Genomic DNA, 23,761 nt, shown 5'->3' with positions numbered 1-23,761 from the left:
TCATCCTGGGTGTTTTAATAAGTGACATCATCTAAATAGTTCTAAAAAGTTGGCTTGATTTTTTTTCTAATATTTTCGAAGATTTTAAATTTATACATGCTAGGAGCTGAGGGTACTGAGATAAATAACACTGAGAGCCTTAATAAATAAAACAAGACGCACTGTTTTGATACAGCTGGCTACGGAAAGCTATTGATCATTCAGAAAAGCCACTGAGTGGCTATACAGACAGTTGGGATCTTTTGAGCTGAGTTCATTGACAGAAAAGTGGAGATGAAGAGAGACCCAGGGAGGTGAAACTGATTTTATTTTACTTCGGTGTTCAGAGCTGATGGCATCACATTGCCTTGTCTGTCAATGCTGAATCAAACTGACAGCACAGCCTGTGTTCCCTGCGTTGCTCTTGTTTGACATTGGTCTTTCATTTTTTTGTCATCTGAAACACTGACCAGGACTGTTAACTCTGTAACTGCTGTTATTAACAACAGCAAAAATTATTGCTTTTATAAAACAAAGCAATAGAAAAAAGTACAGCTGTATTTTCATTTAGGGAAAGGCAAGGTACAAGGGTTGGTTTAAAAAGAATTAACACATGCACATACACACACATATATATATATGTGTGTATATGAAATTTAGAAAGATGGTAATGATGATCCTATATGCAAGGCAGGCAAAGAGACACGGATGTAAAGAACGGACTTTTGGTCGATGTGGGAGAAGGCGAGGGTGGGATATTTGAAGGAATAGCATCAAAACATGCATATTGCTGTATGCAAAATAGATGACCAGAGCGAGTTTGATGCATAAAGCAGGGCATCCAAAGCTGGTGCACTGGGACAACCCAGAAAGATGGGATGGGGAGGGAGGTGGAGGGGGCTTAGGAAGCAGGGACACATGCACACCCATGGCTGATTCATGTCAATGGACGCCAAAACCATCACAATATTGTAAAGTAATTAGCCTTCGATTAAAATAAATAATTTTGCAAAGAATTCATATGATATAATGTCATTTGCAGCAATGTGGATGGGCCCAGAGAATATCATACTAAGTAAAGAAACAAAAACAAATATCATATGATATCAATAATACTTGGAACCTAAAAAAAGATACAAGAAGAACTTATTTACAAAATGGAAACAGACTAACAGATTTCAAAATCAAACTCAGTTCAATTCAGTTCAATTCAATTGCTCAGTCGTGTCTGACTCTTTGAGACCCCATGAATTGCAGCACGCCAGGCCTCCCTGTCCATTACAAATTCCTGGAGTTCACTCAAACTCATGTCCATTGAGTCAGTGATGCCATCCAGCCATCTCATCCTCTGCCGTCCCCTTCTCCTCCTGCCCCCAATCCCTCCCAGCATCAGAGTCTTTTCCAATGAGTCAATTCTTCGCATGAGGTGGCCAAAGTATTGGAGTTTCAGCTTTAGCATCAGGCCTTCCAATGAACACCCAGGATTGATCTCCTTTAGAATGGACTGATTGGATCTCCTTGCAGTCCAAGGGACTCTCAAGAGTCTTCTCCAACACCACAGTTCAAAAGCATCAATTCTTTGGTGCTCAGCTTTCTTCACAGTCCAACTCTCACGTCCATACATGACCACTGGAAAAACCATAGCCTTGACTAGATGGACCTTTGTTGGTAAAGTAATGTCTCTGCTTTTGAATATGCTATCTAGGTTGGTCATAACTTTCCTTCCAAGGAGTAAGCGTCTTTTAATTTCATGGCTGCAATCACTGTCTGCAGTGATTTTGGAGCCCAGAAAAATGAACTCTGACACTGTTTCCACTGTTTCCCCATCTATTTCCCATGAAGTGATGGGACCCGATGCCATGATCTTCCTTTTCTGAATATTGAGCTTTAAGCCAAATTTTTCACTCTCCACTTTCATTTTCACTTTCATCAAGAGGCTTTTGAGTTCCTCTTCACTTTCTGCCATAAGGGTGGTGTCATCTGCATATCTGAGGTTATTGATATTTCTCCTGGCAATCTTGATTCCAGCTTGTGCTTCTTCCAGCCCAGCGTTTCTCATGATGTGCTCTGCATATAACTTAAATAAGCAGGGTGACAATATACAGCCTTGACGTACTCCTTTTCCTATCTGGAACTAGTCTGTTGTTCCATGTCCAGTTCTAATTGTTGCTTCCTGACCTGCATATAGGTTTCTCAAGAGGCAGATCAGGTGGGCTGGTATTTCCATCTCTTTCAGAATTTTCCACAGTTTATTGTGACCCACACAGTCAAAGGCTTTGGCATAGTCAATAAAGCAGAAATAGATGTTTTTCTGGAACTCTCTTGCTTTTTCCATGATCCAGCAGATGTTGGCAATTTGATCTATGGTACCTCTGCCTTTTCTAAAAGCAGTTGAACATCTGGAAGTTCACGGTTCACATATTGCTGAAGCCTGGCTTGGAGAATTTTGAGCATTACTTAACTAGCATGAGAGATGAGTGCAATTGTGTGGTAGTCTGAGCATTCTTTGGCGTTGCCTTTCTTTGGGATTGGAATGAAACCTGACCTTTTCCAGTCCTGTGGCCACTGCTGAGTTTTCCAGATTTGCTGGCATATTGAGTGCAGTACTTTCACAGCATCATCTTTCAGGATTTGAAAGAGCTCAACTGGAATTCCATCACCTCCACCAGCTTTGTTCATAGTGATGCTTTCTAAGACACACTTGACTTCACATTCCAGGATGTGTGGCTCTAGGTGAGTGATCACACCATCGTGATTATCTTGGTTGTGAAGATCTTTTTTGTACAGTTCTTCCATGTATTCTTGCCACCTCTTCTTAATATCTTCTGCTTCTGTTAGATCCATACCATTTCTGTCCTCTATCGAGCCCATCTTTGCATGAAATGTTCCCTTGGTATCTCTAATTTTCTTGATGAGATCTCTAGTATTTCCCATTCTGTTGTTTTCCTCTATTTCTTTGCATTGATCGCTGAGGAAGGCTTTCTTATCTCTCCTTGCTCTTCTTTGGAACTCTGCATTCAGATGCTTATATCTTTCCTTTTCTCCTTTGCTTTTTGCTTCTCTTCTTTTCACAGCTATTTTTAAGGCGTCCCCAGACAGCCATTTTGCTTTTTTGCATTTCTTTTTCTTGGGGGTGATCTTGATTCCTGACTTCTGTACAATGTCGTGAACCTCTGTCCATAGTTCATCAGGCACTCTATCTATCAGATCTAGTCCCTTAAATCTATTTCTCACTTGCACTGTATAATCATAAGGGATTTGATTTAGGTCCTACCTAAATGGTATAGTGGTTTTCCATACTTTCTTCAATGTTAGTCTGAATTTGGCAATAAGGAGTTCATGATTTGAGCCACAGTCAGCTCCCGGTCTTGTTTTTGCTGACTGTATAGAGCTTCTCCATCTTTGGCTGCAAAGAATATAATCAGTCTATTTCGGTGTAGACCATCTGGTGATGTCCATGTGTAGAGTCTTCTCTTGTGTTGTTGGAAGAGGGTGTTTGCTATGACCAGTGTGTTCTCTTGGCAAAACTCTATTAGCCTTTGCCCTGCTTCATTCCGTATTCCAAGGCCAAATTTGCCTGTTACCCCAGGTGTTTCTTGACTTCCTGCTTTTGCATTCCAGTCCCCTGTTGGCTCAGATGGTAAAGTGTCTGCCTGCAGTGCGGGAGACCTGGGTTCGATCCCTGGGTTGGGAAGATCCCCTGGAGAAGGAAATGGCAATTCACTCCAGTACTCTTGCCTGTAAAATCCCATGGACAGAGGAGCCTGGTAGGTTACAGTCCATTGGGTCGCAAAAAGTTGGACACGACTGAGCAACTTCACTTTCACTTTCCCCTATAATGAAAAGGACATGTTTTTTGGGGTTAGTTCTAAAAGGTCTTGTATAGGTCTTCATAGAACTGTTCAACTTCAGCTTATTCAGGGTTACCGGTTGGTACATAGACTTGGATTACTGTGATATTGAATGGTTTGCCTTGGAAATGAACAGAGATCATTCTGTCGTTTTTGAGATTGCATCCAAGTACTGCATTTCAGACTCTTTTGTTGACCATGATGGCTACTCCATTTCTTCTGAGGGATTCCTGCCCACAGTAGTGGATATAATGATCATCTGAGTTAAATTCACCCATTCCAGTCCATTTTAGTTCGTTGATTCCTAGAATGTTGATGTTCACTCTTGCCATCTCCTGTTTGACCACTTCCAATTTGCCTGGATTCATGGACATAGGAATATTCCAGGTTCCTATGCGATATTGCTCTTTACAGCATCGGATCTTGCTTATATCACCAGTCACATCCACAGCTGGGTATTGTTTTTGCTTTGGCTCCATCCCTTCATTCTTTCTGGAGTTATTTCTCCACTGATCTCTAGTCGCATATTAGGTACCTACCGACCTGGGGAGTTCCTCTTTCAGTATCCTATCATTTTTCCTATTCATACTGTTCATGGGGTTCTCAAGGCAAGAATACTGAAGTGGTTTGCCATTTCCTTCTCCAGTGGACCACATTCTGTCAGACCTCTCCACCATGACCCTCTTGTCTTGGGTGGCCCACATGGCATGGCTTAGTTTCATTGAGTTAGACAAGGCTGTGGTCCGTGTGATCAGATTGACTAGTTTTCTGTGATTATGGTTTCAGTGTGTCTGCCCTCTGATGCCCTCTTGCAACACCTACCATCTTACTTGGGTTTCTCTTACCTTGGACGTGGGGTATCTCTTCATGGGTGCTCCAGCAAAGTGCACCCACTGCTCCTTACCTTGGATGAGGGATATCTCCTCATGGCCTCCCCTCCTGACCTTGAACGTGGAGTAGCTCCTCTCGGCCCTCCTGTGCCTGTGCAGCTGCTGCTCCTTGGATGTGGGGTTGCTCCTCTCAGCTGCCACCCCTGACCTTGGATGTGGGGTAGCTCCTCTTGGCCGCTCCTGCGCTGTCACAGCCTGGCGCTCTCGGCCATTGCCCCTGACCTTGGGCAAGGGGTAGTTCCTCTCGGCCACGCTTCTGTGCGGTCTGTCACAGCTGGCATGCTTTTGCGCGGTCCATCGCAGACTATACAGTCCTTGGAATTGTCCATGTCAGAATACTGGAGTGGGTAGCCTATCCCTTCTCCAGGGGAATCTTCCCAACCAGGAATTGAACTGGAATTTCCTGCATTCCAGGTGGGTTTTTTACTAACTGAGCTATCAGGGAAGCCCCAAAATCAAACTAGTGGTTACCAAATAGGAAACTTGGTGGCAAGGAAGAGATTATATTACATTAGGGTAAGCATATATACACTACTATATATATTAACGGAGAAGGCAATGGCACCCCACTCCAGTACTCTTGCCTGGAAAATCCCATGGATGGAGGAGCCTGGTAAGCTGCAGTCCATGGGGTTGTGAAGAGTTGGACACGACTGAGCGACTTCACTTTCACTTTTCACTTTTCACTTTCTTGCATTGGAGAAAGAAATGGCAACCCACTCCAGTGTTCTTGCCTGGAGAATCCCAGGGACGGGGGAGCCTGGTAGGCTGCCATCTATGGGGTCACACAGAGTCAGACACGACTGAAGTGACTTAGCATATATATTAATAAAATAGATAATCAATAAGGACCTACTGTATAACACAAGGAACTTGGCTCAATATTCTGTAATAACCTACATGGAAAACGAATCTGAAAAAGCATAGGTATATGTTTATGTGTAACTGAGTGACCTTGTTGTACACCTGAAATTAACACAACATTGTAAATCAAGTATACTCCAATATAAAATAAAAATTAAATAAAAAATACTAAATAAAAAGAGCTGTTTGAAATCTCTGTTGACATTCATTAAAACACACCTTTAAAGCATATATAAATACATACATAAAACACATATTTGTGTGTACATACACATGCACAGGGCTTCCCTGGTGGCCCAGATGGTAAAGAATCTGCCTGCAGTGCAGAAGGCTCAGGTTCGATCCCTTGGTCCATAAGATTCCTTGGAGAAGGGAATTGCTGCCCATTCCAGTATTCTTTCCTGGAGAATTTCATGGACAGAGGAGCCTGGCAGGTTACAGTCCATGGGGTCACAGACAGTAGGACATGATATAGTGACTAATGCACACACACTAACACGCAAAGGTCTCTAAGATTGTTTTTGCTCCAGAACAGTAAAGACTAAGTTTGATTATGGAGGCAACTCTGTAGAGCATTAAGGACATGTAATTTAAAGACAGGCTTAGGTGCAGAAGCTGGTCCTTGCCCTGCTCCCTGGGTGATCTTTGGCAGGTTATTTAATCTCTCTAAATCTCAGTTTTCTCACTGGAGTAATAACAGTTTCCTCCCTGTCCTGTTGTTAGGATTAAGAAGACACTGTGTCTGCTTCCTAGTAGGCTACTCATTTTACATGTTCTTTAATATCTATAAAAAATTGTATTTTCCTGAACTTTTTAATTTTTTACCTTAATCTGTTTTAAGAATTATTTTTTAAAAGTATAATATGAAGCTAATTCTAATTAGGGCATTAGTGAGTACTGATCAAGGACATGATGTACTTTTACCCTTATCATTCCAATTTATTATTCTTTTTAGACAATGATCCAATTATTCCTAGAACACAAGCAATTGAATAAAAATGAGAAAGGAAATAGAAATGTGACCATAGGAGGGAAAACTTTATTTCTTTAATAAATGTGATAACATTCTTATGACGTTAGATAGTATGATTCTGTTTGCACCAAGAAAGTCAGACAGGTAGTTGGGAGTTCGGCTTTACATTTACATGGGTTTCACATACATTTTAATTCTATAGGGTTATGTAAAACATGTAGTTTGAAATAATAATTTTCTATTTGGTAAATATGGAGGAAAGACAAGGTACATGAACAAATGTTTCGATTGTGGAAGGTGATTATAGACAATTCCCTAGATTTATGGAGAACTTGGATTACAACAAGGCTGAGAGTGGCTTTCGGGTACTGGGAAAGCGCACTTTACCTTCCTTATGAGATGAGTTTTAATGCCTGTGAATGCTTCAGATTTGGGAGGCCTGTGTGATGGAGCTTTATTATGAGTCCCTGGCACAGTGCTACCTTTCAAATTTAGCTTTTTCCTTTTTGTAGCTTGGTATATTATTATTATGATCCTGTTTTATTTCTGTTTTCTAATCTAATACCTTCTATGGTAGGTATGTCATTACATTCTTAGTTACGTCTGACTCTTTGCGACCCTGTAGACTATAGCTTGCCAGGCTTCTCTGTCCATGGAATTACCCAAGCAAGAATACTGGAATGGGTTGCCATTTCCTTCTCCAGGAATCTTCCTGACCCAGGGATTTAACCTGCATCTCTTATGCCCCCTGCATTGGTAGGTGGGTTCTTTATCACTAGGTTAGGTATTGTCCTCAAAATTTTAAATATGATAGAGTTCACATGAAGGTTAGGTAAAGTGTATGTTTGTGAACTTTCAAGATTGCGCCTTGAAAGACAGAGTACTTTCAAAATAATCACTAATCATTTTTAGAAAGTATGTATTAGGTTGGCCAAAGGATTTATTCAGGTTTTCCATAAGATGCTATGGAAAAACCCAAATAAAATTTGTGACCAATAATAGAAGCTTACTGTGTTGTAATCTAGGCTCAGGATTTTATCTTCTGCTCCAGGAGTATAACAATTCTGATGGATGAACGAACTCGGAGGTTTTGTTAAAAGCATGTGTTGCTATGATGATTTACATGTCTCTGAACAAAAACATGTAGGATATGATTGACTCCTTCTATAAGAGAAGGTCAAAGAGAAGGTCCGGCCAAGTCTATGTTTCACTAACAAAGGGAGAGGTGGCAGAAAAAATAAATTTCATAGATGATGAGTGAGTTCAGTTCAGTTCAATCGCTCAGTCATGTCCGACTCTTTGCGACTCCATGAATCGCAGCACGCCAGGCCTCCCTGTCCATCACCAACTCCCGGAGTTCACTGAGACTCACATCCGTCGAGTCAGTGATGCCATCCAGCCATCTCATCCTCTGTCGTCCCCTTCTCCTCCTGCCCTCAATCCCTCCCAGCATCAGAGTCTTTTCCAGTGAGTCAACTCTTCCCATGAGGTGGCCAAAGTACTGGAGTTTCAGCTTTCGCATCAGTCCTTCCAAAGAAATCCCAGGGCTGATCTCCTTCAGAATGGACTGGTTGGATCTCCTTGCAGTCCAAGGAACTCTCAAGAGTCTTCTCCAACACCACAGTTCAAAAGCATCAATTCTTCGGTGCTCAGCTTTCTTCACAGTCCAACTCTCACATCCATACAGGACCACTGGAAAAACCATAGCTTTGACTAAATGGACCTTTGTTGGCAAAGTAATGTCTCTGCTTTTGAAAATGCTATCTAGGTTGGTCATAATTTTCTTCCAAGGAGTAAGTGTCTTTTAATTTCATGGCTGCAGTCACCATCTGCAGTGATTTTGGAGCCCCAAAAAATAAAGTCTGACACTGTTTCCACATCTAATTCCCATGAAGTGATGGGACCGGATGCCATGTACTACCTGTGAATCTAAACGAAAACTTTAATTCATTTGATCCTCAAAATAAGTGTATCAAATGTTATTTTCATCCCCATGATTCTAATAATTAGGTTAATAATGTTTCTGTGTATACATGAGTTGGCTGGATGTGAGCGAATGCAACCCTGATGGAATGTTGTTATCACAGCCAAGCTGTCCCTCCTGACTCCATCCCCACACTTTTCGTTTTAGCCCATCTTGTTCATCATCACCACTATTATCCTTCTAGGGCTGCCTACAGCCCTTCCCACTTCAAGCCTTTCATGACACCTCGATGAAGTCACAAAGGGTGACCCCTGGCATTATCTCCTTCTCTTCTCTCAGCTGCACCCCCTTTCCCTTGGCATCCACTACAAATTGCGCAAGTCCCGTCATTCACTCCCTCTTCACAGCTGGAAAGGACTCCACCCATTTCTGCCTCTGGTCCTGCTTTTTGTTGCTTGTGTTCCTTAGACACTAGGGCAATTTGGCCACTTACTACATAATTTTGAACTGTTACTTAACTTCTTTTGGCCTCAGTTGCATTATCTGTGAAGGAAATAAATTGGATTACAGTCAGATTAAATTGTTTGATCTTGACTATTCAACGCTGCCGTTTGCTGACACAAATAATATGTAGATGAATGAGCTTGAGTGTCCCATAACTGAGTCACTTTGCTGTACACTGAAACTAACACAACATTGTAAAGCAACTCTCCCCCAATAAAAAAGTAAAATAAAATAACAAACAACCAAACCGGCTGTGGACTGGATTTAGCCTATTAGTCATATACTCAAACCCAAAGTCTCCTTTCAGTGCTAAGGTTTTATAAAAAAAATAGAAAGCCATTTCTATTCCCAACATTAAAGGGCTGAAGTTTTCCCTCACAGTGTAGCTTCATTAGATATTACCCTAGTTCATTGTCACTGATGATGATGGATAGTTTTGGTCCTACAGTCTCTCCCAGCACATTTCTCATGGTGCAGACATCTCCGCACATAATCTGTTAACGTAGTAAATGCAGAGGAATACTTCTCCCAGTTTCTCAGCAGGCCGTTCTGACCAGGGCATGAACTGAGTACAACCTTGTCATCAATTTCCTCCATAATCCTTTCTGTAGGTCAAATTAAATGTGATAGTACACTCAGCAATCCTTTTGCTTCCTGAAATATTACAATAGGGTTGTGTGAGCAACATTCCTGCAACTCAATAAACAGTGTGGTTTGGATGACTAATTAAGGAGCACACAAAATATACAATCTTCTCTGACACTTTCATACAAAAACTGATCTTTCAGAAATCTCCATATGCTATTTCAACCAATGATAAAGTTTATAGCTCCCTGGCAGAATGCATCAACAAAATAGCCAATCTTAGATTCGGTGAACCCTGGCTTGATGGACATTTTGTTTCAGTAGAAAAATGAAGGAGGATGGGGGAGACCATCATTTTATTTTGCTTTCCCATGCAAACTATTCTCGTTCATCTCTGATCTAGCATTAATTAGCACTTTGTGATGGCTCTCCGTCCTATTCAAGATGGCCATGCTTGCCAAGCCTGAGTAATTTTTTGAATGAAGTTACTAAGTGTCGCCACTAGAACATTCATAAAACAACAAGTCCCTGTGTATCTTTGCCTCATTATTACTGCAGTTATCTTTCAAATCTTTGTGTTAAAGCCCTAATTATCTGGCTGTAGTCTCACCTTTAAAAGTGTAGTCCTATATCCAGAGTAGTCTTATCATTGTTATGACTTGAAACTCATTTGGTGGTTTCTTTATACTTATATCCTATCTGACTTTCATTTCCTCAATAAGAAGGGTTGGAGTTTCATATCAGGCTCTCTTAATGTATCTGTTCCCTGTTTTCCTCCAAAATTTCCGGTTTTAGTTGTCTGTACTGCATCAAATTTCTTTACATGTCCACTGTTTAGAAACTTTGCTTTTTATCTGTCTGGATCTGTATTCACTAATATGGAACTGGTCTGCCCAGAAAACATGAGTTTGAATTCCTCTTTTCAGTCTATTGGATAAATGCTGGGACCCCAGAAGTGAAAATTATCTGAAACATTGCAACATTTTGATCTAGATATTTGGATCAGAGTGTAATATACTTACCATCAATATAATATTTTTTTCTTCTTGTCATTCCAAATTCTTAGCTGGATTTAAAGAACTTGATTCTTAAGCAAATATGATCTTGACTTGGTAGGTTAGAAAATAATTGTTCTCATCACAGAATTCCTTACTTTGCATGTGTGTGTGTGCTCAGTCATTCACTTGTATCCACCTCTTTGTGACCCCATGGATTGTAGCCCACCAGCCTCCACCAGGCTCCTCTGTCCATGGGATTTTCCTGGCAAACATCCTGGAGGGGGTTGCAATTTCCTCCTCCCAGTTCTCACTCTGCAGAAAGTCACTTTCACCATTATTTTAAGTCATCAGCTTTCCTTCTCTATTTCAGTGTTTTACTTGTCAGAACCCCTGAACAACCATGAATTTAAAAGTTAATAAGGAGAACCACTATCAGTAGAGAGAACTCCCAAGAAGAACAAGCAGTTCTGTAATTACAGCCTTGGTGTTGCTCAGTCAACCCAGTTGTCAGGAACACATCTTTGTATCATGTGACGTGTACATCAAGATTTGCCATATTTGATGAACCCTCCTGCTCATTCAACCTTGAAATCCTGCAGTTAGCCTCAAGTCCTTCTCCCTTTCAGTTGGTATATATTAGCCAGTAAATTCCCTCCCTTTTATCTCCAAAATACTCTCAAACCTATGCCTTCCTGTTCATTCCCAGTACTTGCTCAAAAAAGTGTCTATTGAGGGTTGCCTCTGTGATAGTCACTTTTTCAGGAGTTGGAGACACAGCTGTTAAAAGAATCAGCATTTGCCTGAGAGAGCTTCCATTCTTACTGGGCATTTCATTATGTCTTGCTTTAAGGACAACATTCATCTTAAGCTGTGGGATTAAGAGGAATGAATCCTCCCTCTGGAATCTATTCCTATGCTAACACCAAAGCTGTCCCCGGATCATGTGACAACCCAAATTTGGATGACTCTTTATCAGCAGCTTTGTAAATGCCAAGCATTATAGCCTGGAGTGCTCCTTATGGGCTGAGCCACTCCCACCGCTGTTCTCCAGTCCCCCGGCCTAAGTGCTGCTGTGAGAATAGGCTGCAATAGCGTTTTCACTGCTCTCTTGCGACTTTGCACTAAGTGCTTACAATTCTACACTCCATTTCCACCTGAAGAATTTCTGTTCCACTCTGTGAAGGGATGGTCTTTGCCCTCACTGTTAATTTCTTCATCTGTAACCTATAGAAAAGTTGTGAAACACTCTTTCAAAAAGGTAGCAATTATAGAGTTCAATTTATTCTTATATTTTTCCATACAATAGCATATTAGTTTTGAATATACAGCATAGAGATTCAATATTTTTATACATTAATAAATGATCACCATAATAAGTCTAGTTACAATCTATCACCATACAAAGTTATGACAATATTATTGACTATATTCTCTAAGTTGTGTATTTCATGTCCATGACATTTATTTTTTACTATTTTTTAATTTTTATTTTTGAACCAATTCAGTATAATTAAGATTTATACAATTTCACACAACAGTAGGATACAAATTCTATTCAAGTTCCCATAGATTATAAACTAGAAGACACTGGAACATATTCAGGTACATGAACAAGATACAAAAATTCATTTGTTTTTCATTTCCCAACATCACTCCCATTAGATAATCAGCATCTTGAAGGGAGAAGATATATTTTCTTTGTACTAAAAAGTAGTTTGCTGAATAAAGGCATAAATAAATGGATGAAGTACACAAGAGATTCTGTGCTTTAATATTAAAAAATACTTATAGGAATATCAATATTACTTTAAGAAAATTGCACATTCAGTTTTCTCTTATTTACCATGTCGAAGATGACCAACATTGGACAAATGGGTCTCAACGGCAAAAGCAAGTGAAACCAAAGGAGAGGAAAAAAAATCATTTAAAATATTATATTGATACAAAGTACTTATTTAGTTCCAATGATTTTACTATCTAGACAGAACTTAAAACAGCATTTTAGGAAGTCTAGTATCATTTAGTACAGTTGTCTGAAAAGAATAACATCCTTTTCAAAGGGAATAACCTTAGCAATACAAAATCTTATATCATTCTTTAATGCTTACTTTGTAGAATTTATGGTCTCTCTAAGAAAGACTTAATATTATGCAAAAGGGTAATGTTTCCAGAAGGACCTGAAAGTAAGCATATAAGATAAACCCAGAAGGCAGAGTTTAAGTTATGCATATCCATATATCCACTCTTCTTTAAAGGTCTTTTTCCTATATAGGTCATTACAAAACATTGCATAGAGTTACCTGTGCTATATAATAGATCCTTATTAGTTATATTATTTATAGCAATGGGCTTCCCAGGTGGCGCTAGTGGCAAAGAACTTGCCTGCCAATTCAGGAGACATAAGACACGTGGGTTTGATCCCGTGCAGAAGAGCATGGGAACCCACTCCATTATTTTTTCTGAGAGAATCCCATGGACAGATGGAGCCTGGCAGGCTACAGTTCATAGGGTCACAAAGAGTCAGACATGACTGAAGACTTAGCACGTATGCACACATACATAGTAGTATGTGTATGTCAGTCCCAATCTCCCAAGTCATCCCTCCCTAAGAAACACTCTTAGGGACTTCCCTGGTGGTCCACTTGCATTTCAGGGGGCGTGGGCTTGATGCCTGATTGAGGAACTAGGATCCCACGTGCCCTGTGGGGTAGTGCCCCAAATTGGAATACTTTATATAAAACCTCTTTATTTTAAAAAGGAAAAATCTCAGCAAAGGACAGTTAAGGTACTGGTCCATTTAAACAAATACTTGTGAATACTTCTCAAATTGAACAGGCACAAGGGAAGCAAAGAAGAGTGTAAACAGGTTTTGAGCAAATATTAATGTAAAGAAAATCCTCATGTTCTCAAAGACATTTGTTGTCTGATGAGTAGATATTTGTAAAAATATATACACATTCCTAAAATTTTCAACCTGTTGGTACAATGGCAAGCAAAATCCAGTACCACAATTCAGGAAAGTATAAATGTGTGTGTGTGTGTGTATTCACTATATATTATTCATATATATATATATATATATATATATATGCATTCACTATGATATTAATAATCTAGGGTCTGATTCTTCCCAGTCATGCAGAGCCTGGGATATTTAGAAAATAACCCACACGTCTACCTTTCTATAACACTTCTTTGTGACTTTATGGGATATTTGGTTACCATCTTAGGAACTGTCCACAGAAGACAGATATAGAATAAGAAAAATTGTACAACTACACTTCTTCCTTGTGAGAAAATGCTGTTTCTTAGGGCTGTTAGGATAATGGTTGCCCCTAGAACAACGCTGAGGTTAAGCATGAGCCCCACACGCTTGGAATCCTGAATGTAACTTTACAGGCTGTTCTCAGCACCCAGACTTCAGCATCCATCAACCAACTTCAGACCCTGTGGTACTGTAGTATGTATTTAGTGAAAACAAACTCCAGAGGAAAGAAAAGATAGCTGAAGGTTGTAGTGCAAACGTTAGAGTCTCTGATGGATGAAACTTGCTTTTCATTTGACACAGAGGCTGGAAACTGAACAATAGCTTCTGTGCAGAGGTGTGACATGTTCTTTCTGACTGAATGTTGCATAAAGGTCAACATCCTTTGTTTATAATTTTTTTTCACAAGCATCCAAACCCCTGAAATTATCAGCTTTATCCTACTTATTTCCTTTTCCTCTCTCACTTTTATTGAAGGATTTAATGAACTTTTCTGTCTACCTTGAGAATGTTTATAATAATTTGAACACTGACTTTCTCCCTGGATTAAAAATGATTGGTGCTCAAAATAATGCGTCTTAAAATGATAATAAATAGCAATACTACTTAAAAGGAATTTAAGGCAACTCCAAAGAGTTGATAGATTTATAAGATAAGAATGCTTGCTATTATATCATTAAAATATGATTTAGATAGTCATAAAAATATTAGGAACATATGAAAAATATGACACTTGAAAAACAGCAAAAGTGAAAGTTTTTACTTCTTAGATATCCACAGAATGGTTTATTTACTTTTTTTCCAGTGATATAGAATAAGAAAAATTATACAACTACACTTCTTCCTTGTGAGAAAATGCTGTTTCTTAGGGCTGTTAGGATTACGGTTGCCCCGAGAACAACGCTGAGGTTAAGCATGAGCCCCACATGCTTGGAATCCTGAATGTGACTTTACAGGCTGTTCTCAGCACCCATGCTTCAGCATCCATGGATTCAACCAACCTCAGACCCTGTGGTATTGTAGTAGGTATTTAGTGAAAACAAACTCCATACAAGTGGCCCTATGCAATTCAAGCCCATATTATTCAAAGGTCCACTGGAGTTAGTCTTTGATTGTTGGTAATGGAATTATCGTGTAGTCATCATTTTCATATATCTTAACCCCATATGCAGTTGTGGATCTTCCTGCTCCAAAACAGTCTCAGTATTTCTGAGAGTGCTAGGAATATCTAAAATGGGCTTATGATACATGCAATTCTTACTTCATGGTGTATTTTGCCATTATGTCTTTTCAATTCCTTCTGGTACACTGCTTTGTCTTCCCATGCACCATTCCCAATGCAGTGGAGCCTAGGAAGGTAGAAATCTCTTACAAAGTGGGAAAGAAACTTTTATGCATTTCTACCATTACCCTCTATTTTTGAGTATTACTAAAAGTGTTTTATGGCATACACAGCTTTTAGCGAAATAGCTTTTTCAGATTTTAATAAAAAGTCTGACCTGTTTCTGCCCCAACTCCAAACTTAGCTGAGTTCATTATGGAGCTCTATTTGGACATATCTGAGTGACAGGGAATGGATTATACTCTCAATGGCTCCTCCTCCTTGTTGACAAATGTTTAACTACTGGATTGAGCTCATTGTGTCTAGATACCTCTTTCTCTAATGGAAGTTCTTTCCTGTGAGGCTCTTTAGTGCCTCAAGCATGATGTACCTCAACTTCTTACCACGTCTGATGGATCTCAGATGTGGGGGTCCTCTCCTGCCTATATTGTTTTGGAGTTAAGTGGCTCCTTAGATTCTTCTGATTTAGTTGTATATTTTGTATTTCATATAAATAACTAAAGTAATTAGTGGACAGACCGCCTGAAAGAACATTTTCTTGAGTGGTCCAGAATTTGACCTTCCTGAAATTGACATGATAGCCATCATGAGCAGAAAATGAGCAACTCAACCTTTCAAATATGATCTACTGGTAGAAGCATACAATGACTCTTGAATATTTGGGGTCAAATCATTTGACTGGTAAAATTTTCAGTGTCAGTACCTTATTTAGAAAAGTTACAAGAATGTAGATGTAACTATAAAGTTGAAAAATGATTTTGAAAACTGAATCAGTTTGAAAAGTGAAAGTGTTAGTCACTCAATCATGTCCAACTCTTTTGCGAACCCACAGCCTGTGGCTTGCCAAGCTTCTCTGTCCATGGAATTCTCCAGGCAGGAATACTGGATTGGGTTGCCATTTGCTTCTCCTGGAGATCTTCCTGACCCAGGGATTGAAGTCAGGTACCCTGCATTGCAGGCAGATTCTTTACCATCTGAGCCACAGGGGAAGAAGGAGGAGATAACCTCTTAGTCACAGGATCAAATGATCCATTATTTGATCATTATTATTGCATTATTACTTATTCTCATGAATGCCCCCAATATCCTTACAATAAACCTGCCGTCTTTAAACAATACTTCTATGGTACCGCAGTATCATTCTTTTTATACTCTATTAAAAACAGCTTTCTGGGAAATGGACATATTGATAATATTTGAACAACAAATTCGTATCTTTTCCAGAATGTTTTTTATACAATGGAAAACCACTCTGATGTTGAGATTTGGGATATTAGGGATTAATTTATGTGAATAGGATTATTTTCCCATAATCCACCAAAGCACATGGAAATGGTGATCAATATGCTTTTTCCACATAAAACTCATGCCATTCATGACACATTGTAGTTGGGGACTGAATGTTTATAAGAGAAGCAATATAACATATTGAGAAGAACATGGGGTTTGGAGTTGTGGTTCAACATCCCCACTCTGGGATCTTGGACAAATCTTGACATTTCATTAGTAAATAGAACATGTTAGTAACATCTATGTCCCTGGCTTTAATCAAGAGAAAAAGAAGAGGTATTTTAAGTCTTGATTTTTTTTTTTGTTAATGAATTGTTATCTGTTACATTGAGAATGTACCAGTACTGAGACTCATCCTCATCATTCAGTCTTTAAGTCATGTTTGACTTTTTGCAACCCCGTGACTGTAACATGCCAGGCTCCTCTGTCCTTCACTGTCTCCCACAGTCTGCTCAAATTCATATGCATTGAGTCAGTGAAGGGGCTTCTTTCATAGCTCAGTTGGTAAAGAATCCGCCTGTAATCCAGAAGACCCCAGTTTAATTCCTGGGTTGAGATGATCCACTGGAGAAGGGAAAGGCTAGCCACTCTGGTATTCTTGGGCTTCCCTGGTGGCTCAGCTGGTAAAGAAACCTCCTGCAATGCAGGAGACTTGGGTTCAAGATCTGGGTTGGGAAGATCCCCTGGAGAAGGGATAGGCTACCCACTCCAGTACTCTGGCCTGGAGAATTCCATGGACTGTATAGTCCATGGGGTCGCAAAGAGTCGGACATGACTGAGAAACTTTCACTTTCCACTGAGTCAGTTATGCTATCTAACCGTCTCATACTCTGCCACCCCTTTCTCCTTTTTCCTTCAATCTTTCCCAGCATCAGGGTCTTTTCTAATTTGTCAACTCTTCACATCAGGTGGCCAAAATATTAGAGCTTCAACATCAGTCCTTCCAATGAATATTCAGGAGTGATCTCCTTTAGGATTGACTTGTTTGATCTCCTTGATGTCCAGGGGACCCTCAAGAGTCCAACACGGCAGTTCAAAAGCATCAGTTCTTCAGTGTTCAGCCTTCTTTACAGTCCAACTCTCACATCTGTGCATGACTACTGGAAAACCATAGCTTTGACTAGATGGGCCTTTGTCAGCAAAGTGACACCTTTGCTTTTTAAAACACTGTCTAGGTTTGTCATAGGTTTCCTTCCAAGGAGCAAGCATCTTTTCATTTCATGGCTGCACTCACCATCCACAGTGATTTTGGAGCCCAAGAAAATAAAATTTGTCACTGCTTCCACTTTTTCCCCTTCTGTTTTCTATGAAGTGATGGGACTGGATGCCATGATCTTAGATTTTTTAATGTTGTGTTTTAAGCCAGCTTTTTCACTTTCCTCCTTCATCCTCATCAATAGGCTCTTTAGTTTCTCTTCATTTTCTGCCACTTTCTCCCCTTCACTTACTGAGAATATAGGATTTGATTTCCATATGTGCATGTATATAGAGAAATTTCACCTTAGTCATATAGCCATTTTATAAAATAATATATGCATATGAATATTTTTGCAAAAACACACTTTTACAGCAATTATCTTTATTTACATTGTGGTTTTATCAGTATTCTTGGAGAGTTTTAGTAGAGTTTCAGAAGATGAGATGTAAAGAGAGGAGATATCTTTCAGTACTTTAAACCCTTGCATCCCAGCTGCCCTAAGGTTTATTTCCTTTCATCAATGAGTTTGATTTCAAGCCATTTGGACTAGTTAAGTGGACTCTTAAAAAGTCAATGATGTTTTGATTAAAAAGAAACAGTATATTCACCTTTATGTAGGCAATGATGATAGCTCCATAATGAAACATGGTGGGACAGAGGGAAATAGAAAAGATATAATTCCCACAATAATTTGTGTTTCATCAAGATGCAGCTCAAGTATTTTTAACCATGCTAATAATTTTTATTATTATTTCTAGATGGGGCACACTAAGAGGAGCACAGGGGCAGAAAGAAAAATTCTGGGTATGTAACACTTTCCAACTGAATTCCTGCTGTGAAGTGAATATTTTAGAATCATCTGTGTCTCTACTCCCTGTTTTGTATTCTTTAGTCATATCCTAAATCACTGTACTACTGCTTGTAATATTGGTATTTTCTCCAGGACAAAATCCATTGTAATCATTTATGTTATAGTAATAGTTTTCAACTCTTTTTAAAAATATAAATTTATTTATTTTAATTAGAGGCTAATTACTTTACAATATTGTAGTGGTTTTGCCAAACATTGACATGGATCCACCAGGGGTGTACATTTGTTCCCCATCCTGAGCCCCGCTCCCACCTCCCTTCCCCTCCCATCCCTGAGCATCATCCCAGTGCACCAGCCCCAAGCACCCTGTCTCATGCATCAAACCTGGACTGGCGATTCGTTTCACTTATGGTAATATACATGTTTCAATGCCATTCTCCAAAATCATCCCACCCTCGCCCTCTCCCACAGAGTCCAAAAGACTGTTCTGTACATCTGTGTCTCTTTTGCTGTCTTGCGTACAGGGTTATCATTACCATCTTTCTAAATTCCTTAAAAATGCGTTAGTATACTATATTGGTGTTTTTCTTTCCGGCTTACTTCACTCTGTATAATAGGCTCCAGTTTCACCCACCTCATTAAAACTGATTCAAATGTATTCTTTTTAATGGCTGAGTAATATTCCAATGTGTATATGTACCACAGATTTCTTATCCATTCATTGCTTCCATGTACTGGCTATTATAAATAGTGCTGCGATGAACATTGGGGTACACGTGTCTCTTTCAATTCTGGTTTCCTCGGTGTGTATGCCCAGCAGTGGGATTGCTGGATCATAAGGCAGTTCTATTCCCAGTTTTTTAAGGAATCTCCACGCTGTTCTCCATAGTGGCTGTACTAGTTTGCATTCCCACCAACAGTGTAAGAGGGTTCCTTTTTCTCCACACCCTCTCTAGCATTTATTGCTTGTAGACTTTTGGATCGCAGCCATTCTAACTGGCGTGAAATGGTACCTCATTGTGGTTTTGATTCTCATTTCACTGATAATGAGTGATGTTGAGCATCTTTTCATGTGTTTGTTAGCCATCTGTATGTCTCCTTTGGAGAAATGTCTGTTTATTTCTTCGGCCCATTTTTTTGATTGGGTTGTTTACTTTTCTGGAATTGAATTTCAGGAGTTGCTTGTATATATTTGAGATTAATTCTTTGTCAGTTGCTTCATTTGCTATTATTTTCTCCCATTCTTAAGGCTGTCTTTTCACCTTGCTTATAGTTTCCTTTTCAACTCTTCTTATTTCAAATTGTAACAGTGAATCAGTATTTTTTCAAAATGAAGTAAAAATAAAATCTTGTCTGTTATCATCTATATAAACTTAAAAAATTGATCAGTGTTCTCTCATATATGTCAATCAACTTTGTATTCTTACATTATTTTTGTTATGGTTGATGCTTTTGTAATGTTAGTATTGAATATACATGTAGAGTTTTATTTTCTTTTTCACCAACTTATAACACACATGTTTCTTTACTGAGAAAAAACAATCATTAGCCTAAAATTACAGAAAGTTATATGTAAGAAACAGTTTGAAGAAGACTGGAATTATTCCCTGATTGACTACAATAAACTTTGATGAATTATCCTAGGTCCTTATAACATGTACCCTTTGTGTGTATGTGTGCCAAGTTGCTTCAGTCATGTCACACTCTGTGACCCTATGGACTGTAGCCCACCAGGCTCCTTGGTCCATGGGATTCTCCAGGCAAGAATCCTGGAGTGGGTTCCCATGCCCTCCTCCAAAGAATCTTTCTGACCCGGGGATAGAATCCGTGTCTCCTGCAGTTCCTGCATTGCGCTTGGATTCTTTACTGCTGAGCCACTAGGGAAACTCCATACAGCCTTTATTCTGTCAGAAATAAAGTTTAGGTAATGCTGTTTATCATCAGTTCAGTTCAGTCACTCAGTCGTGTCTGACATTTTGCGACCCCATGGACTACAGTAGGGCAGACTTCCCTGTCCATCACCAACTCCCAGAGCTTGCTCAAACCCATGTCCATTGAGTCGGTGATGCCATCCAACCATCTCATCCTCTGTCATCCCCTTTTCCTCCCGCCTTCACTCTTTCCCAGCATCAGGGTCTTTTCCAATGAGTCAGTTCTTTGCATCAGGTGGCTATAGTATTGGAGTTTCAGCTTCAACATCAGTCCTTCCAATGAATATTCAGGACTGATTTCCTTTGGGATGGACTGGTTGCATCTCCTTGCAGTCCAAGTGACTCTCAAGAGTCTTCTCCAACACGACAGTTCAAAAGCATTAATTCTCTGATGCTCAGCTTTCTTTACAGTCCAACTCTTACATCCATACATGACTACTGTATGCTGCTGGTGCTGCTATTGCTGCTGCTAAGTCGCTTCAGTCATGTCCGACTCTATGTGACCCCATAGACGGCAGCCCACCAGGCTCTCCTGTCCCTGGGATTCTCCAGGCAAGAATACTGGAGTGGGTTGCCATTTCCTTCTCCAATGCATGAAAGTGAAAAGTGAAAGTGAAGTCGCTCAGTTGTGTCTGACTCCCAGTGACCCCATGGACTGCAGCCTACCAGGCTCTTCTGTCCATGGGATTTTCCAGGCAAGAGTACTGGAATATGTCTATTTATCATAGAATTTTAATTTGAATATATGCATTAGAAGGCAAATTATAACTTACAAAATACTAAATATTAGGGCTTGTGCTCACTCGAGTGACTCTTGTTAATTAGATTTTTCCAAAAGGCACTCACAAAAAATCAATCACCCAAGTGTGTGGTCACCACCTGTATTTGTCTTGTTGATATATAGAGGTGTTATGCCATTGAGTATGGGCTTCCCAGGTGGCTCAGTGGTAAAGAATCTGCCTGCAATGCAGGAGACATGGATTGGATCCCTGTGTTGGGAAGATCCCCTTGTGGAGTGCATAGCAACCTGCTCTATTATTCTTGGCTGAAGAATCCCATGGACAGAGGTGCCTGGTGGGTCACAAAGAGTCATACATGATTTAGCAGCTTAGTAGGCATGCACACATGACCTTGAATAGAATGATGCTTTTTTGTATTTAAATTAGCTTTCTAAAATATCATTTTCCTTATTAAAATACAGTTGAGGTAGTCAATAATTAACATTAGTGTTCAACAGTTAATATTTATAATATTTGAAAGAGAATATATTATTTGAGCCTCCTGGAATATTTCTGAATGCTGGGATATTATGAGTAGTTAAGGGAAGGGGAAGACAGAGTGTCTACATTGCTGCCAGAAGTGGGGAAGGACAAGCCTGAAGAGAGCCTGAAACATGCACGTGGTAGACATAGCCCTTGAAATATTTGCAACCAGGCACACACACACACACACACAAAACTAAGTTTAACCAAACTTTCCTGTAGCCCTGACCCTGCTCAGTTCTTGACTAAATTGAGGGGTTCCATTCTTCACCATATCACTCTTAAAGAAGAAAAGATTGACCTTCTTTAGGAAATAATCTCAGTGTCAATATCTATGCAGTTAGCCCTCCATATCTGCCAGTTCTGCATCCACAGATTCAACAAAACATATTTAAAAAATTCTACAGAGCTTCAAAAAGCAAAACTTGAATTTACTGTACACTGACAACTATTTATATAGTATTTATATTGTTTTTTCAACTTTTTACATAACATTTACATTGCATTAGGTATTGTAAGTAACCTAGAGATGGTTTAAAGTATATAAGAGTATGTGTGCAGGTTATACACAAATATTATGCCATTTTATATAAAAGACTTGTCCAAAAAGCCCCACAATGTGAGAGTTGTGAGTTAAGTTTTATTTCGGGCAAAATAAGGACCATAGCCCAGGAGATAGCCTCTCAGATAGCTCTGAGAAACTGCTTGTAAGAGATGAGGAGGAGGTCTATATACATATGGTTTGGGTGAAGGGAGAGTACATGCAATCAAATACACGTTTTTGCAGAAGGTTGCTGCTAGTTTTGTGGAGGTAACGGCTAGTCATGAGGAGCAGATGTCTCCATTAAAGATTTTAGTGCTTTTCTAGATATGAGAAGATGCAAAAATTTAAGCTCATAAAATCTCCTGAAAATATTTAGTTATCTAAAGGTCTGTTCTGCCAGTTTTCCAGAACACAGGGTACCTCGTTCCTGATCTCACCCCTGAACTCTTTTCAGGTGTGTTGAATCTCAGAGACTGCAGCGGCTAGTGACTTCATCCTTTTAGAGGCAGATGTGCTAGGCGTAGCTGCTCAGTCATGCCTGACTCTTTGTGACCCCATGGCCTGTAGCCCACCAGGCTCCTCTGTCCATGATATTCTCCAGGCAAGAATACTGGAGTGGGTTGCCATGTTGGAAAGTGTCAATTTTTAGTTGGCAGACTTGAGCAACTATGGATTTTGGTGCAGAGGAGAGGGGTCCCGTGGAACCAGTCCCCTACAGACATCAAGGGATAACTCTGATTATTATGGGCAAGTATATAGCATCAGAGAATGAAATGGCAACCCACTCCAGTGTTCTTGCCTGGAGAATCCCAGGGACGGGGGAGCCTGGTGGGCTGCCGTCTATGGGGTCGCACAGAGTTGGACAGGACTGAAGAGACTTAGCAGGAGCAGGAGCATATAGCATACATTTAAACATTTTGAGACACATGAAGCAGAAAACATGACAATAACCAAGGGAAAAGGCTATCAATAGAAGCAACAGATGTAATAACCATTGTAAAAAAATATTTAAAAATATAAAGGAAAAGATGGAGAATTTCATTGAATGGTTTCAGTATACAAAATAAAAGAGTTTTTGTACATATGAATGCAATGTCTGAAATTAAGAACTCAATGTATGGGTTAAATAGCATGCAAAATTAGATATCTTTAAAAAATGCAATAAAATATATCCAAGTTGCAGTACACAGAGGAAAATATAATGGAAAATCCAAAACACTAGTAAGAGATGGGTGGGACACATTCAGACTTTTGTTTGTTTGTTTTCATTGGAGTATAGTTGCTTTACAATGTTGGGTTAGTTTCTGCTATACAATGAAGTAAATCATACATATATCATACATATGTCCCCACCCTCTTAGACCTCCTTCTCACTGCCCCATCCCACCCCTTTAGGTCATCACAGAGCACAGACCTGAGCTCCCTGTGCTGTGCAGCAGCTCCCCACCATTTTACACGTGGTAGAGTACATATGGAAATCCAGTCTCCCAGTTTATCCCATCCCACTTCCTTGCCCCGCCTCATGTCCACCTGTCTGCTCTCTGCATCTG

At 39.7% G+C, this 23,761-nt stretch overlaps 1 protein-coding gene across 1 annotated transcript in view; it reads left to right on the top strand.

Annotated features, from left to right (window-relative positions):
- The window catches only part of TINAG (tubulointerstitial nephritis antigen), a 106,433-nt gene that overhangs the window by 69,609 nt on the left and 13,063 nt on the right, over window positions 1-23,761 (top strand). Inside the window, exon 10 of the mRNA XM_070777770.1 lies at window positions 18,422-18,467. Within this exon, the coding sequence (XP_070633871.1) occupies window positions 18,422-18,467 (46 nt within the window). The remainder of the gene's footprint in view (window positions 1-18,421; window positions 18,468-23,761) is intronic.

Source organism: Bos indicus, chromosome 23 (assembly GCF_029378745.1).
Source record: "Bos indicus isolate NIAB-ARS_2022 breed Sahiwal x Tharparkar chromosome 23, NIAB-ARS_B.indTharparkar_mat_pri_1.0, whole genome shotgun sequence".
NCBI lineage: Eukaryota > Metazoa > Chordata > Mammalia > Artiodactyla > Bovidae > Bos > Bos indicus.
The sequence above is the reverse complement of the archived record's forward strand: the minus strand, read 5'-3'. Positions and strand labels throughout refer to the sequence as shown.